The 18,158-nt window shown below is 40.8% G+C and overlaps 1 protein-coding gene across 5 annotated transcripts in view; it reads left to right on the top strand.

The window, feature by feature from the left end:
• The window catches only part of LOC136108050 (ephrin type-B receptor 5), a 71,989-nt gene extending 62,689 nt beyond the window's left edge, over nucleotides 1-9,300 (top strand). For 4 of the 5 annotated variants that reach the window (XM_065849515.2, XM_071814927.1, XM_071814916.1 and 1 more), the window contains 5 exons: nucleotides 442-657; nucleotides 1,722-1,871; nucleotides 2,017-2,210; nucleotides 3,440-3,595; nucleotides 4,645-9,300. In XM_065849515.2, the coding sequence (XP_065705587.2) occupies nucleotides 442-657; nucleotides 1,722-1,871; nucleotides 2,017-2,210; nucleotides 3,440-3,595; nucleotides 4,645-4,753 (825 nt within the window). In that variant the 3' untranslated portion in view covers nucleotides 4,754-9,300. The remainder of the gene's footprint in view (nucleotides 1-441; nucleotides 658-1,721; nucleotides 1,872-2,016; nucleotides 2,211-3,439; nucleotides 3,596-4,644) is intronic. The other variant, XM_071814907.1, reaches the window with a different exon arrangement.
• The last annotated feature ends 8,858 nt before the right edge of the window (nucleotides 9,301-18,158 follow it).

Raw genomic sequence — 18,158 nt, 5'->3', positions numbered from 1 at the left:
CATTTTTATACTATAGATGCTTCACTTTTTTTTTTTTTAATGATTCATATGCTAATTCAACCACAAATGCTTTGGCAGGTGCATTTTGAAAAGCACATGTACCCATAGAAGCCATTGTGAAGGTCCTAAGACACTAAGAGCACATTTGTCTGGTCTGATGGTCCCAATCATTTAGCCGTCTTAGTAGTTAATGAGACTAGGTGTAGGATGTTATAGGAGGATATGGCCACATGATGAGATTTGTCTTCATTTGAGATTCATTACCTTAAACCGACCCTCCTTTCTTATTTACTGTCCCTGAACCTTCAGATTTTGGCCAAAGTTAAGATGTATGTTCTCAAACTTCATAAATCCACCTTGTTACCTTGCTCTTTGTTAGTCTTCCCTTTTAGCTTTATGGTCTGTGGTCACAAAAGCCTATTTTTGCCTCCTTACTTACAGCAGAAGGAGGGACAGTTCAGTGTGTTACAGCTGGTGGGAATGCTACGGGGGATTGCAGCTGGCATGCGCTACCTTTCAGACATGAACTATGTTCATCGTGACCTGGCAGCACGGAACATCTTAGTCAACAGTAACCTTGTGTGCAAGGTGTCAGACTTTGGTTTGTCCCGTTTTCTGGAGGATGATGCTTCAAATCCCACTTATACTGGAGCCCTGGTGAGTTACCGCTATGGAGTGCATTACTGCAGTGCTGCCAGATGTTGTTCTGTTCTCCTCCTTGATTTAGTGTACCCTTTTCAGTCCGTCTTGAGACCAGAGAGATTAGTGGGGTAGAGCCTTCTGTCTTGTGGGCTACCTGTTCCAAAGCAGTAAAAACCAAAAATAACTGAATATCTGATCCACTCTGCCATGTGAAACAGAGACTCAGTGCCTTTTTTGTGGAATGATGGTGAACAGGACAAACCTCATAACCTGATATAGGTGTAATCTTTCCCCTTTCGTTAGCTTCTTACAGAAAGTATAAAGGACTGAAGGAGAGATTGATCCTGTACTACCACCCTTTGAGGAAAGAGGTATTTTTTTCCTACAGAAAAGATAACTGGCATAAGTATATTTATGGGCTTACAACCAACCATCAAATGAACTTATTGCCTATGAAGTTCTGACATTTGTTATACATACCACAAAAGGGGCGGGTGTATAACAAGTGAGTTGAAACTACCATTTGGTATGCAGGGGATGAGAATAATTCAGTCACTGAAAACTGAAACAAGTTTTTGATGTATGTTTTTTGAAGAACCAACATCTGAATGATATTTTGTCTGGCAGGTCATACCCACAGTCAGAGAGGTCAAGATGGAAAAAGGAAGGAGTTAATGCTAGCCACTCAGTGTATCTGTCCTTGGTGTTGCTGCACATTGAGACTGTTTAAATGGCCTTAGATTTCCAAATGGTTGTGACTTTTGGAGCGTTTTGCTATCTGCCACCTCTCAAATGCTGCAAAGAAGAGGTATAAAAGTTTAAATCTACAACATCATGGGATTTGTAGGAGCAAGGAGGCATGATTCTGTTTTCTCATTCTATTGTCAATAGAACAAGGTGGAAACCTTGAACATAGTTTGAATTTAAACCAACAATGTCTGCAAGACAGCATCAACTGGACTGGTACCCCATGCTCAGAGTTGTGTCATGCTACAAGCGTCTGATTCGTTCAGTGATGTAATTTTCTGAAATAGTCCTTATCTCACTAACGTTCTGGTTGCTCTGTGACCATTTTCTAGGGCTGCAAAATCCCCATTCGTTGGACTGCCCCTGAAGCTATCCAGTATCGCAAGTTCACCTCCTCCAGTGATGTCTGGAGCTATGGCATTGTCATGTGGGAGGTGATGTCCTATGGTGAGAGGCCTTACTGGGACATGTCCAATCAGGATGTAAGTATCATAAGTAGTGAAAATGTACATCTCCCTCTCTGCCCTATATCAATTAAAGTAGAAGAAAGTCATACACCACCAAGAGATTCAAGCCTGCCTTATGTTTTCTTAGCTGTGATAGAACTCGGTTCTTCATTCCCTGCAGGTAATTAATGCCATTGATCAGGACTATCGCCTGCCACCACCCCCAGACTGTCCAACTGTTTTGCACCTGCTGATGCTCGACTGCTGGCAGAAGGAGCGGGTCCAGAGACCCAGATTCGAGCAAATAGTCAGTGCCCTAGATAAAATGATCCGCAAGCCATCTGCCCTGAAAGCCACTGGCACTGGGAGCAACAGGTGAGATAAGCATTTAGTGCAAAATAATAGGACTTGTCTCTTGGTAGGCATAATGAGGAAAAGAAGCAGTAAATCAGACTATATAGTATTTTTTCCAACTCTCTCATCTGAGACTGGGAATAAATAGAAAGGAAAAAAATGAGAAGGAGAGTTGGAAGAACCTGATTCACTTAGTGGGTGATGAGGAGTTGTGAGTGATAAATGTGAGGGGAGATAAATCTCTTGATGAGGTGCACTGAGGATAAACATGAGTGAGGGATATTAGGGAAAGAAGAGAGGGGCACATCCGCGTGCAGCTACCCAAGATATTCTGTGATCACACAATACTGTGTGATCACAAGCAGTGATGAAGGAGGAGAAGAAGAGGGAAGAAAATGTGTAGCTAAGACTATTTAGAATTGCAGCTTGCATCCCATATTTTCCCAACTGCACTTTGCAGCTGGAAGTCAGCAAAGGAGAAATCTCTAGGGGAGTAAATGGCACCAAGATTAGATGGTTGTTGAGCTGATGATGGAATTACTTCCTGCTGGCATGAGGGTTTGTTCTCATTGTTATAAGCCTTGTCTCAGTGGAATGTACTCCACAGCTGAGGGAGGACAAAAGTGCCTAGTCATGCCCAGTTTACTAAAAAAAGCACATAAAGAGAGCTATAGCTTTGAGATTCATATGATGAGGGAAAGAGCTAATGCCGTATATAAACAGTAATTTATTTGGCCTTTTACTACTGTACTTTAAGTGAAGGGTGTTGGAGCTGAAACAATGCACTCATTGTCTCATAGGTTACTTTCTGATCCAAGGAGTGCATCTAGGAAAAGGAGAGGTAATCACAAAGGTAAAAAGGTATAAGATCTCATCTCTGCCTCAGAAAATTCCCCACTGCAACTCTTTGCCCTAATAGGGGCAAATTAGTGGCCAGTAGGTCTAGACCCAGAAAGTGTGGAAAGATCTGGGGCAACAAGAGAATGTGCCTGAGAGAGTATAAAACAGGAAGGAAGGATCAGTTTCTTGGGTTGGGTTAATTGTTTTCAGGCAGAAGAAGGAACATAGGTAGTCTAGAAACTGGGCATCAAGGTGAGACTCTAGGAATCAGGTCATGAAGAACAAATACCATTGTTCTCCCATTCTGTGCTCTTCAGAAGTTGCATTCTCTCCTTCTCATAACTCTTAGCTTACTAGTGTGTTCAGCTGATGTTGATAACGTGGGTTTTTAGAACCTATCTCTTTTGCAGACCATCTCAGCCTCTCCTGAGCAACTGTCCTCCAGATTTCCCTTCACTCAACAATGCCCATGAATGGCTGGATGCTATCAAGATGGGCCGTTACAAGGAGAATTTTGACCAGGCTGGTCTGATTACATTTGATGTCATATCACGCATGACTCTGGAGTAAGTAGAGGAGCAGAGAGAGGAAGAAAGCAGACACTCATTTTTCCATGCAGAAAGTGAAAGCAGTCTGAGAAATATTTAATGAGGGCTATATGAAGAATACATAGACATGGAAAAGGAGAGGGAAGCCAGGGCAAAGCAGCTACTGTTTCTTGCATCATATGATGGCCTCTGAACACTGTCCATACCAGTGTACATTTGTAATCTATTTCTATAAGCACTAATATCCATCTCGTGTACACTACAAAACATACTGCCAGAGACTGTTACATCAGAATGTTCATGATACCTACCACAGGTAATATCCACTTTTAAGGGATTGTGTAGAACCAACCATGCCATATGCTGGGTTCAAGTGTTATGCAGAAGACTGGAGCCAGCAAAAGGAATATTCTTGTAATCATAGAGTCATAGAATGGTTCAGGTTGGAAGGGACCTTTAAAGATCATCTACTCCAACCCTGCTGCCATGGGCAGGCTCATTTTTCACTAGATCAGGTTGCTCAGAGGCCAATCCAACTTGGCTTTGAACACTTCTAATGATGGGACATCAACAACTTTTCTGGGCAACCTGTTTCAGTGCCCCACCACCCTCATCATAACAGTTTTTTTCCTTATATCCAATCTAAAGCTACCCTCTTTCAAATTAAAACCATTGGCCCTTGTCCTGTCACTAAAAACCCTGTTAAAAAGTCTCTCTCCATCTTTCTTGGAAGCCCTTTTATAAATTGAAAGGCCACAAAAAGGTCTTGCCAGAGCCTTCTTTTCATCAGGTTGAACAACCCTGATTCTCTCAGCCTTTCTTCATAAGACAGGTGTTTCAGCCCTCTGATCATTTTCATGGCCCATTTCTACTACTTCTTTTAGTATCATACCTACCAAGCTCTGCTGATACTGTCTACACCCACAAACATTTGCCAGGCAAAAGCAGAAGCCTTGTCAACTGATTCTCAGACGATGATATCCGTACACATTGGTTTGGTTCTACAGCAAATGGTTCAGAACAAGAAGCTCATTTTAACACTTTCCACATCCTCTGTTCTCTTGCAGAGATATCCAGCGCATTGGCATCACCCTCGTTGGTCACCAGAAAAAGATTCTAAACAGCATCCAGCTCATGCGAGTCCATTTGAATCAACTTGAACCAGTTGAAGTGTGATGTTTACATCATCCTTATTCCACTAGTTTCAACCTCTGGAAAGGTTCTGGGGAAATTCAGGGGAATTTTCACTGTAAGAAAAAGAGATGTCAGTATGCTACTTGAAGACTTAATGCACCCAGAGAGTGCACACAACATGTCCTGTTCCATGAACAAAACCAAAGCCTTGCCGTGATTTGAAAGTGGAACTAAATAACTGGTGGCATATAAATGTGGCTGATGCATGTACTGGGAACAGGATGGGGGAGGGAAAGTTATAATATGGGAAGGAGATGGATAGTAGCTTCGACAGATCAGAATTACCTGTTGCCTCTTTTCTGCCAACAAAAGGTATCAGACAAATTTACAAAGCCATCTGCAGATTTAATCTGTGGCTGGGAGCCCAGCAAAGCTACAAAGACAGAATAAAGTCAACAGAAAGTTTTTTACAAACAAATCCTATCATGGTATGAGAGATTATTACTCAGATGCAGATGAGCACCAGTCTATCACTTGGTATGACAGCTTGGTGGGGAATTCAAATTCCAGTTAGTGCATAATAAGACATAAGTAAGCAATAAGTAAGCAATAAGACATATTACCTGGTAAAGAGGTTGAGGGTAAAGGGCTCCAAATTGCATGCTATTTTGTGTGCAGTTGAGTCAGCTCCGTGATCTGGGAGGGAAATTTAGCAATCCATTGTGCTGACACAAGGAACAGCAAGTGCCTCATGCTATACAGCTTTGTTTATGGGACTGCAACAGAACGGAACAATAAGGACTCCTAGAATCCATCCTGCTGGATGTGCATGTGGAGACAGAAAACATAGATTCTGGTCCTTGCAAACTCATCTTAAGAGGAAAGGCATAGGCTCTGATATTCTGAAATCCTGTGCACCCAAAATTTCTGATTTGTGCTCTTCTGACCCCCTTACAGACATTGAAGAGTGTGACAGAAAAAAATAGTAGGCCCTTTGATGCTGAAAAATACTTGCTCTTTTTCTCACCCCAGCCAGCAACATCAATGGACACAGTTGGTTGAATATTGTTTCTCAAGGAAATGCAGACCTTCAGTAGTCAGCTCCAAATAGACAACTGGAACAAAGGAGTTGAAACTCTTTCACAAGTTCTTGTCAACAGTGATCAGGGAAGGGTACAGAATCACACAGAATGTGTCCAGGTGGGTTTTGAATGTCTCCTGAGAAGGAGACTCCACAACCTATCTGGACAGCCTGTTCCAGTGCTCTGTCACCCTCAATGGAAAGAAGTTTTTCCTTATATTCAGATGGAACCTCCTATGCTTCAGTCTGTGCCCATTGCCCCTCATCCTATCATTGGGCACCACTGAAAGGGGTCTGGTCCCATCCTCTTGACATCCACCCTTGAGTTATTTATAAACATTTATGAGATCCCTTCTCAGTCTTCTCCAGGCTGAACAGACTCAGCTGTCTCAGTCTCTACTCATAAGAAAGGTGCTCTAGGCCCCTAATCATCTTTGTAGCCCACTGCTGGACTCTCTCCAGTAATTCTCTGTCCTTAAACTGGGTAGCCCAAAACTGGACACAATACTTCAGCTGCAGCCTCACCAAGGCAGAGTAGAGGGGGAGGATAACCTCCCTCAACCTGCTGGTCACACTTTTCTTAATGTACCCCAGTATACCATTGGCCTTCCTGGCCTCAAGGGCACATTGTTGACTCATGGTCAACCTGTTGTCTGCCAGAACTCACAAGTCCTTCTCTGCAGTGCTGCTTTCCAGCAGGTCTGCCCCTAACCTGTACTGGTGCCTGGGGTTGTTCCTCCCCAAGTGCAGGACCCTATATTTGCCCTTGTTGAACTTCATTAGGTTCTTCTTTGCTCAGTGCTCCAACCTGTCCAGGTCTCACTGAATGGCAGCACAGCCTTCTGGTGTGTTGACCGTTCCTCACAGTTTGGTATCACCAGTAAATTTGCTGAGGCTACACTCAGTCTCTTCATCCAGGTCACTGATGAACAGGTTGAACAGGTTGAACCTAACACTGACCCCTGGGGAATCCCACTAACTATACAGGTCTCCAACCAGACTTTGCACCATTGATCACAACCCTCTGAGCCCTGCCATCCAACCAGTTTATGATCCATCTCACCATGCTTTCATCCAGCCCACACTTCCTGAGCTTACCTGTGAAGAGGTTGTGAGAGAGCCTTGCTGAATCAAGGTATACAATGTCCACTGCTCCTCCGTTGTCTGCCCAGCCAGTCGTACCATCATAGAAGGCTATCAGGTTGGTCAAACATGATTACCCTTTGGTGAACCCATGCTGGCTAGTCCTGATAACCTTCTTTTCATCCACATGCTTGGAGATGATGTCCAGAAGGAGCTGTTCCATCACCTTTCCTGGGATGGAGGTGAGGCTGACTGGCTTCTGGTTTATAGTTTCCTGGGTCACTCTTCTTGTCCTTTTTGAACACTGAAGTGACGTTGGCTTTCTTCCAGTCCTCAGACACCTCTCCTGTTCTCTAAGACCTTTCAACGATGACGGAGAATGGCTTTGCAATAACATCTGCCAACTCTCTCTGCACTCGTGGGTGCGTCCTATTGGGACCCATGGATTTGTGGATGTCCAGTTTGTCTAAACAATCTCTAACCTGATCTTCTTCAACCAAGGGAAAGTCTTCGTTTTGCCAGACTTTCTCTCCTGTCTCTGGGGTCTGGGATACCTGAGGGACAGTTTTAGCAGTAAAGACTGAAGCAAAGAAGGCATTCAGTTACTCTGCCTTCTCTGTATCATGTGTCACCAGGGCACCCTCCTCATTCAGCAGCGGACCCACATTTTCCCTAACCTTCCTTTTGCCACTGATATACTAGCCCTTCTTGTTGTCCTTGACATCCCTGGTCAGATTTGCTTCCCTTCAGACAGACCAGTGTCTGCTTAAGGAAAGGTCTGCTTTGAGAACGAGCAGAGCTTCAGGACTGTATCTCTGTATCTATCTCTGTGCAGGTGTCTGAAAACATGAAACTGAGCTTGAGAGAAAAGAACATAAACTATACACTTGTCCATCTCACCAACACATAGGAAGGGAAATTGAGATGGCCTTGTTAAGCAAGACCCTAGTGAAGATATTGCATGAAAAGACACCTTTTTTGTGTTTAGAGAGGAAATGACCCTAGCTCTTCTGATCTGTGCCCATATGTTGGCTAACTGTGAGCTAGCCATCAACATACTATATTTATCCTGTTGTCAAAGTTAGACTATCACAATATCTGCAGATACCACTCCTGTATGGATTTAAGGATTTCCCCAAGCCAACCTAGCAATTGAAGACTGAGTAACCACATTTGATAGTTACTGAAGACTCCCATAATATGATAGGAAGTCCTCCAAAGTACTTGCACTAGAATAGCCAACCAAGTTCAGAATCTTTATTACAGAGAACAGTTCCATTTGAGAAGAAAACATTATTCAACAGTACGGATACATTTTCACAGTCTGCCCTTTATTCTTCAGATCATTTTTATGCTGACTTGAGTTTGGTATAACTCTCCACACACATCAGAATTTCATATTGCATAATTCCATTCACAGTTGAGGTTGTTGATTTTTTTCATAGTTGAATATGGAAAAGCACAAGAGAAAATGTTATCAAGTTTCGCATTAGTTGTATTACTGCTGTAATGGGTGATAGCGAAGTCATTAACAGCTTTTGCTGGTATCATTATATTATAGACAGAGAGTTAACACCCAGGATTAAAGTTTGGTGGTTTTTTTTAACAGTTACCCATGGGTAACAGTTCCACTTTGGAACATGGACTAAAGACTACTTCCTTTTCTAATGAAGATCAAATATCTGGAGCAAAGTTGTCTGACAAAATTTACCTTCTTTGGAATTCTGAAGTTCGGGTTCATGCTACTGATTAGACAGATTGATAGAGGAAGAAAAGAAGGACAAATGCAGAGACACCTAGCTAGCATGTCAGAAATAAAGGTATCGTAGCAGTTTAGTCTATCAAAGTGTAATAGATAAGATTGTAACTGTTGTGTCCTGAGGATTCTTGATATTAGCTCTCTTTTCCATTATTGCCTTCACTAAATAGATGGTTTCTTTTACCACAGCAATATGAAGAGCAGTTTCCCTTGCAGCACACAATTTCCTTGTTGTCTATCACACCATACCAAATGTGCCAGAAGCACTTGAACAGTTGAAGCCCACAGCACAGCCACAAGTATTTTATTAGTGAAAAACTGAAACATACTTGGGAAAATACAGGATATTCAAAGATTTCCATGGTAAGGAGTAGTGTATATCCATGGAACTAGGGAGAGGAAGTGTATGATTTCTTTAGTCTCCTGAAATTCTCAATTCAGACTCTCATCTCATTTAGATGTTAGGAGTTACTTTGTAGATGATGTTCTGCATCTTGTCCTGTGAGAAGGGCCACAGGATCTGGCCTGTTTTCTCATCCATGCAGTCTTTAATTTGTTTTGACCCAAAGGCAGATACTACAATAAAGAAATGTATTGCCACTCGGAATGAACAATACTCACTCTCAGCAATTCTCATTAAAATATTTTACCACTTTGTTTATTCGACTTATGTTCATATTCATATTTTTACACATCAGTAATAGCTTTTATGTAAATACCTCAAGCACTTGGAAATGGTATTTCACCAAATTTTACATCAACTGTTGTTTATGGCTCTGAAATAATTAATTATATTTTATAGATGGAGAAACTGAGGCATGGAGAAATGAAGAACTTTGTTCAGGGACAGGCAAATGACCATAGCTATGTTCCCCACATAAATCACTATATTTCCTACATTTTTCAGTCTTTTTCTGAATTAGTAGGATGAAATTCTCACACAATACACAAAATTTCTGTGAAATCATTCTAAAAAAGTGACATCTTCCTTGAAAAAATCAGAGTTAGATGTAATGTTTACCCTGCAATTTAGGCAAAACAACAGAATCAGTACTTCTGCTTCTGAGGGCTACATGAATATACAAGAGTTTCAGATACATTCTCCTGTCACTGAGTGTTTTTGGTCAGGGAGTAGGCTCCTCCTGCTGTCATGTCTCTTTGTAGCAACATCTGTGAGAATGAGATGTAAAAAGCATCATCTTCTGAATCCATACTGCTTTTTGCAGCACTGAAACATATATGTAGAGGTTATCACAAAGTGATATCAGTCCAGAAAAATCAAATGGGAATGAGAAACGGAGAAAGACAGTTGAGAACAGGATATATTTCAATCACAAAATTACGAGGTTTTTTTAGGTCAGTGTATGTACACAGTTTAGGTACACGGATGTTTTAGTTCGCCTTAGGTACACAGTTTACTTCTCAGGGTGAAAACAGAGTATCTGGAGGTGTCAAGTAACTGAGTCAGGGAACAATAAAATATAACATCTTGGAGCAGGTCATTGTCCCTGCCTGTTTGATATCCTAAGTGAATCTCTAACATGGATGTGGACCATTATTGCACTCAGCCTTTTTACCTGCTTGCAATTCAGATGTTATTATTTCATTGACAAGCTGAGCAGCATCCACATTGTCACACAAGGCAGCCACATGAAGGGCTGTCTCCCTCACTGCATCTAGAGAGACAATAATAAATTAACTATCTCAGTTGCTGGATACTGATCATTCAGCTGTTTCCATGCCACCCTGGCAAGTGTATTCTCTGCCACAGCTACAGCCGTGTACCTATTATCCAAACTTGCACACCCCAGAAGTTTTCTTCTCGAAAGTATTTCAAACAAGGCTAGTACAAGAAGAGGCACTACCCCTCTCATGGATGCCACAGGCTTTACAAGCAATGAGTTTCTGAATAACTTGCAAATCATTATCCTTTGAGGTCTGGAGTAGTGAAGATTCACAGAGACTGGAACAATAGAAATTGCTCGTTCATCATCTTTAAATAAATAAAGTGGTTATAAGAAACATGTCAGAAGGGAAATATAACTCTGAATCAAGTGGTAATTTAGCATTCCAGGCTTATTGCATATTTACTGTACCTGACTAGACTTTGTACAAGATGTCAAATTACTTTCAAATCTTAGACTGCCAGGCCTCAACATTTTCTGGTAGGTGACATCTGAGATCCATGCAGAAATTGTACATATTCCCTGCATTATTTCTGGCTGTCTGTTCCCTTTTCAAGTTCATCAGCCAGGCTCGAGTAGGCTGAATCATTGATTCGTGTCATAATACAAAATTCAGTAACGAAGTCCTTTCTTTCTGACAGATGGAAATACACTGGCAGAACACAAATCTGTCTCTTTGAGTCCCAGACCTCTGCTCTAACCAGGAGACACAGGTAGAAAAAGAATGCTAATTAAATATTCAAACCTTTCTTATCCAGAATAGGAGCTTCACTTGAATATGGTACATAATGATCCCTCTGGAAAGTCTGAAAATAAAGACATCATTGTTAACAGAAATTAATAATCTTAAGGAAAGATAAAGTTTGGCTGCATGCCCATTTTAATTATCTCTGATGCTGAGAGCCACAGGGATCCTGTCTGTATGTACCCAGACAGCTTATTCTGCCAAAAAGGAAAATTTAACAAAAAAAAAAAAAAAAAATCATCTTCTTCATCAGCTTATTAACTGAAGTAAAACAAGGTGATACCCCAAGGAAATGTACTAACAACATCCCGCATCGTGCTTTTCATGAGGAGAGAATGAAAGCCCTCTACCTGCTTTTAATGAAATGGACTGTGCCTAAGAAAAAGAGAAGTCAAGCCTGAAGCTACTGACAAAGCATCTGAAAGGGCAATATTGGGGTAACAGAGAATCTTGCCAACATGTATTACACCACAGCTATACAGCATTGAAGAACTAAATTATGAAAAGGGCTGTGTCTCCGTGCTGACCTGCATCTGCAAAATGGTATGCAGAAACCAAAGAAGGAAGAGCAGAAAAGATACAGAAGGGGACTAGAATATGCTTGAATATATCGTCAACACTTGTTCAGCATTCACTGGCACTGCATAACACTAGGTAGTGCTGTCAACTAATCTTTACCAACAGTCCAATACCTGTTGTATTTAAAATATAAGATAAAATGGTTGTAATAGTTCCATGATAGTTCAATGGGTAATACAAACATCTGCAGTTACAACCCAGGACCTCTGTTTTGCTGCCTCTCAATGCACAGTGAAAGAAATGTATTATGGATGTGTATTTGGATGCTAGTCTCAATGAAACACTGAAAGAAGACATAGGGCTCATCATTTACACTAAATCGATTGTGAAAAGTGGGCTCAGATCCTCCATAAGTATCCCAGAAAAAGACGGGAGAAATCTTTCTATCAAGCCTTGTATGCTCCTTTCATATGTTTCTCCTTGGTTTCCATGTGCTTCATAGAAAAGACGACTGCTCTGAAGTCTATACAACTCCTCTCTATCTATAGAGACTGTGATATCTTTGGTGATTAGAAATAGGTAGCAATGTAGATGGCATTAACTAGCTCTCTGTTTCAAGGCATGGAATAGTTCAACAAAAAATAGCTTTTGTTCTTCAGTGAGTCACAATGAAACTTCTGGGCTGAGATCGCAGCTGCAGAAAGCATGCATGATATGCAGAGACTGGAAAAGAAACAGTTCTCTCACAAACCACCATTTTAGGATTTCCCTTCAACGTGAAGTTAGTTGCCTGAACCAACTGTGAAAGAACAGTTTGTTCACACAAGACATCTTTGAGTATTCCTCAGTTTAGCAGGTTACTCGCGAACATTGATGAAGTCTTTGCAATCACCATCACTTCCTGTCAGTTGTTACTCCTGGAGAAAGTCAAGATTGAATGAAAGGCATTGGACTTGAATGTTTACAAAAGAGTTGTTAGTATGGAAGTCTGCATTGTGCCTCTGTGCAAATTTTATTTATGGGAGAGATTCCAGTCTCCCAGGTTCTCAGTTGGAGTTCAGCAGTTCAAAATAGAATATATCTAAGGAATCATCACTCTACAAAATAAGAATGCAAGTCCTGAGAGTGAGTCCCCATATTGCAGCTCTTCACCACACAGAATCTGCTCTGGACAGTTTCTGGTCAGGCAAATACCCAAAACATTCTTAAATCTCAGGTACAGATACGCAGTAGATGCACTGGGCAGAACAAGATGCATGAAACACTTGGGACAGGTGGCTGAAATCCAGAGGAAGGAAGTGGCCCAAGGAACACTGTATTTTAGTATATATCCCAAGGGCAAGAGTGAGAAATTAGAGATCTGAGAAGAGCTGGCTGGCTCGGCTGCTTAGGTTGCTTTTATTCTTTCTCCAGAATTGACTCTAAGCCATCTCTGAGAACATAGTGAAATCTCTGCCAAACTAGCAGAATCCAAAACTAATTCACCTGTTGAAAACAAAGTCCCAACCTTCGCAATGGATCACATCATCTGCAATTATATATTATATATTATTTAGAATAATTTTTAAAGCAGTGCTGATCATCTGGTTGGATATGTGCACATAAGGCTGTATAGTTATACAGATCTGATGAGCTTGTCCAACAAGAATCTGGAAGAGTGTATGTGTATTGACACACTAACCGTAAAGTGTCCAGGAGTTAAGAAAATACTTTCTTTTATTATGGAAGCTTATTTTTAGCACGCTAAAACTTGTGCCAAAGGGATTAATCTATTTGGGAAAATAGAAGCCAATGACTGGAAAAGGTAAAAATACATGGTTAATGAGCTAGGGTTCTTCAGTGTTTCTATTCCCACAGTCATTTTACAAGCAACAGAAAGGCTGGTGAGTATTTTCACCCTTCAGTGAGCAAGGATAATCACTTGATCAATCTGTAGACATGCAGCTGTTCAGGAAAGTTGTTCTGATAATGAAAAATGCAAAAAAGACAGATAGAAAAATAGATTGAGAATTATCCTAATACTAATGCATCTACCTAAATTTGCTAGCCATCAGTTTCCATGTGAAAGCTCAAGATTTAGGTTTTGGGCTTTTTTTTTTTTTAAAAAAAGTTAATATAGTGAATTTGGTCTGAGACAAACAGCGATGTAGTCTATTTTGATTTTCACACTAAAATCTGCAAAGAATTTGCTGAGCTGAGAAATGTCTAGCATGACTCAATACAAAAATGATGATTACCTCAAATGCTTCTCTAAACTTAAAACTCTCAATCTTAGTTGTTAGTCCAAGATCCCAGGTAGTTTTGTGGTGAGGAGGATAGCCACTCTACTGCGGTGAAACTGAATTGACCACAAGGTAGCAGCAGAGATCTGAGTGAAAAGCAAGAAGGGCATGAGGAAATTAAACTGCTTGAACTCAAGACTTGTTCAATATATGTCTGTTTAGAGAAGATATTTATATATGTGGCAACCTCAATTGAATACAAACTACTTTAATTAGATAGTAGTTCAAACTGCTACAAACATTAACCTAACACCATCTAAAGTCTCATCCTTACCTGAGCCATTGACACCTGGGTGGAAATCAGACCCTAAGTATAAAATGTGGACTGGCTTTATAAGGCTAGTTTTACAACCTTGGAATGCAACTGCTACCTCTAAATGTCAGGGAGTTTGTCCATAAAACTACATATCTTTTTCTCATTCCCAAGCTTGACTCAGAAAATAAGTCTCACTTGTTTGATGTGAAGATGCTACATTATCAGATCTTAGAGGTCTTGTAATAGAAGAAAAAAGGCAGCCTTTTTCCACTGCCTGATTTTATTCCATTTTCCCTAACTGTGCCATACCTTCAGCTCCTGGACCCCACGGTATAAATTCCTTCCCTGAGTATTACAAACATCATATCCAGGTAGTTATGTATAGTCAATGTTTGGTTAACTGTGTCAGTCAACTAGTCAACTGTGTTTAGTCAAACAAGTGCCATTCAAGTTTTCATTTTTGGTCTTATTTTGTGTTCATAACTAACATTTCAACAAAAGGCAGCTGCTGAACTGTCTTTGACAGAAAGGTGACTGCCTGGTTTGCAAGAACTACAGAGTGTTTTGAAAAGATCAGCCCAATTTGAAATCACTCTATCTCTATGACCATGAACCGCATGTGAATGAAACTCTTACCACTTGAAAGGACAGGGAATAGAGTTTTGAAAGATTAGCACTAGATGCGTATCCCAATGCACAGACAGCCCCTAGCCTCAGTCATTTGCAAGATGGTGATGCTGCAACACAGGGTGTTAAGGGTTCATCTTCATGATGCATCCTGTACTACAAAGACTATGCAGATGTCCACAAGCTGTTTGTGTGTTTTGTTAAGATGAATATTCTCTATTTTTACTTACACATCTTGGGTGGAAGAAGTGCATACTGCTTAGATTTAAGCCATTTTCATGAAAAGAGGACTAATAGCTAAAAAGCAAGCTTTCCCCGAGAAGATCTGGAACATAATGATACACCTTGGAAGAGAAGAATGTCTTGCTCTACATAATGATTTGCACTCTGAGGCACTCAAGAATCCTTCAAAAAGAGTTTTCAGTGAGGTTCCTTTCTCACTGCAAAAATCCTCTCATCTTTGAATAAAATGTGTCACATAACTTCCGTAACTGGGGTTGTTCTCAAGATTCTGAAGCCACAATAGAACTTCCCAGACAGCAGCAGAAGGGAATGAGACAGGTGATGCTAACTAATCATACAACGCATCAGCTGCTGCCTAACTTTTGACTGATGGTGAGTTATGGTTAGCAGACATGAACTCGTTCTACATAGCAAAGTTTTCTGTGCAGACAATACCTGTTGCTCTATGGCTAAGCTCTCCATTGGAATTATAGAATCATAGAATCACAGAATGGTTAGGGTTGAAAGGGACCTCTGGAGATCATCTAGTCCAACCCAGTTAATAGGAGTTTAGCTTTTCTGAAAGATCAGTTGGATATAAAGATAATCATTGTTGAAAATGCTCAGTCAAACCAGAAAATTATTTAATCTGTATTTGTAACATAGAAAGGTTTTGGTATCCATGTCCTACATACTTACTGGACTGATGCTTTCCCTCGAAACAGAATTCTGCTTCAGAAGCAATAACAGCACAATGTGAACTGGTTTTTATTATTTTCTCAACCTGAGATGGTTACATGTTAGCAAATATAAAGGTTTGCTGATTTATTAGATACTTCCTCTGACAATTGTATGACATTTTATTCTGAATATCTTTACAACAATTAGAAAAATTCCAGCAATTCTGAAATTAAAACTCCTGTGGTCAAATCAGATGTCTGAGACTCCCAGGAGAGAGTTTATATTCGCTGCATCAGAGTCATGTTTCTGGTACAGAGTTAAGAAGTTGAATTCTATCCAAAAGAAAACTAACCTAGGCAAATCCCTCAGAGGTTCTGGGGTGTGTTTACACTAATTTCTATTATAATCCTACATCTCTGATTGTCCATGCTGAATATATATTAGTTTGCAATCAGCTGTGATCCAGGTGAGATCCTGAGGCTTTTGTATTCCCTTAGTGAGAGAGTGAACCTGTCCAAGATGCCAAAACCAAGGAATTAATGTGTTTAACCATTTCCTGAAGGGAATTGATGCGTGAACCCTCTTTCTTTCGCATCACAGAAATATTCAAATCAATGCCAGGAACTTGAAACCCACTGAATCCTGCCTTTCATTGGAGATACAAAACAATCTTCAAAATGCATCATGGCTCTGAATACAGGCTGCATAGTCCTAAGACTTCCACATCTCTGCTCTGTGTGTACTGTACTTCCAAACAGCTGACCTATTAAGCTGACAGCAAATACAGCTGTTTTTCTCTCTGAGTAACTGAACGTGTTATTCTACTAAAGGATTTTAAACTGATGTCACTGGTGTCTCTTCCTGTTTGTTTAGCTGAGCTAGCTGTAAATTCACCAAGGCATCACAGACTTCTTTACTCTTTCTTGTCCTGTTGTCTTCTTTTTTTTTGATCTACTGCACATCAAGAGTGATGCAGCATTTAGTCCTTTGTCTACATTAAAAAAACAAACAAACAAACAAACAAAAAAAACAAAACCAAAAAAAACCACACACACACAAAAAACCAACCAAACAAAACAAAACAGGTGAATACTCCAAAAGCCAGCACAACTTGACTAACTTACACCTGGAAATACAGGAAGGAAAAGATGGGATTTTACCTTTACAGATGATAAAATATTTTGAAGGATTTTGAAATACTGAGAAAAATAAGCTGATTCAGAAATTACAGCAACACGATCCAATCAAAATTTGGGCTGTCTTGAGTCCATCTTTTTCCCTTATACCAGTGCTGATATTCATATCTTTGAGCAGAGAATTGATCTCAGGAGACAGTGACTGTGGTTCTGTGGGCTCCTGCCCAAAAAAGGGCACAGGGCCCTGGCACTGCAGCAGCCTTCTTTTCGTTTATGCTACACAGGTATGGAACCCCATCCTTAGTCACAGCAGCAGATTGCATCAAAGTAACACTGCTAGAAAAGGCAAAATCATCAACTGTTATGAAGCAGAAGTTACAAACCTTATCTAAAATTAGATTCTACTTTATCCTGAATGAGAGTTATTTCAAAGAGTGGGTCCCACAGTGGTGAATCCACTCACAGATAAAACATAGGATGTTCTCTCATTGTCATACACACAGTTGTGCCAAGAAACCTGAATTCTGTAACTTTGAAGGCTTTCAACCTTTATCATATCAGTAAAAGAGCATGTAAGAGTTATGGAACAGCAGATACCAATTGTCTTAGCCCCAGACACCGAAACTCAAAATAGTATAATAATCCACTAATCCATACCCATTAATAGCCAGGACAGAGGCCTGTGATTATGCATATTTCAGCTAGATGTGTACTGTGCAAGCAGTTCTTAGATATGTAGAATCATAGAATGGTTTAGGTTGGACGAGGTCTTAAAGGTCATCTAGTTCCACCCACTCTGCCCTAGGCAGGGACATTTTCTACTAGATCAGGTTGTTCAAAGCCCCATCCGACCTGGCCTTGAACACTTCCAGGGATGGGGCATCCACGACTTCTCTGGGCAGCCTGTTCCAGTGCTTCACCACCCTCATTCTTCCTTATATCTAATTGAGATCTAGTTTCTTTGAGTTTAAAGCCATTGCCCTTTGTCTTATCACTACAGGTCCATGTAAAAAGTCCCTCTCCAGCTTTCTTGTAGGCCCCCTTTTAGGTACTAGAAGGCTGCAATAAGGTCTCCTCCAAGCCTTCTCTTTTCTAGGCTGAACAACCCCAACTGTCTCAGCCTGTCTTCATAGGAGAGGTGGTCCAGCTCTCTGGTGATCTTTGTGGTCCTTCTCTGGACTCACTGCAACAGGTTAATGTCCTTCTTACGCTGGGGGCCCCAGAGCTGGATTCGTTATTCTAGGTAGGGTGTCACAAGAGCGAAGGGCAAGAATCGCCTCCCTCAACTTGCTGGTCATGCTGCTTTTAATGCAGCCCAGGATACGACTGGCTTTCTGGGCTGCAAGTGCACATTCCTGGATCATGTTGACC

This window comes from Patagioenas fasciata, chromosome 1 (genome assembly GCF_037038585.1).
Source record: "Patagioenas fasciata isolate bPatFas1 chromosome 1, bPatFas1.hap1, whole genome shotgun sequence".
NCBI classification, from domain to species: Eukaryota; Metazoa; Chordata; class Aves; order Columbiformes; family Columbidae; genus Patagioenas; species Patagioenas fasciata.
This window is presented reverse-complemented; position numbering and strand designations above follow the sequence as displayed.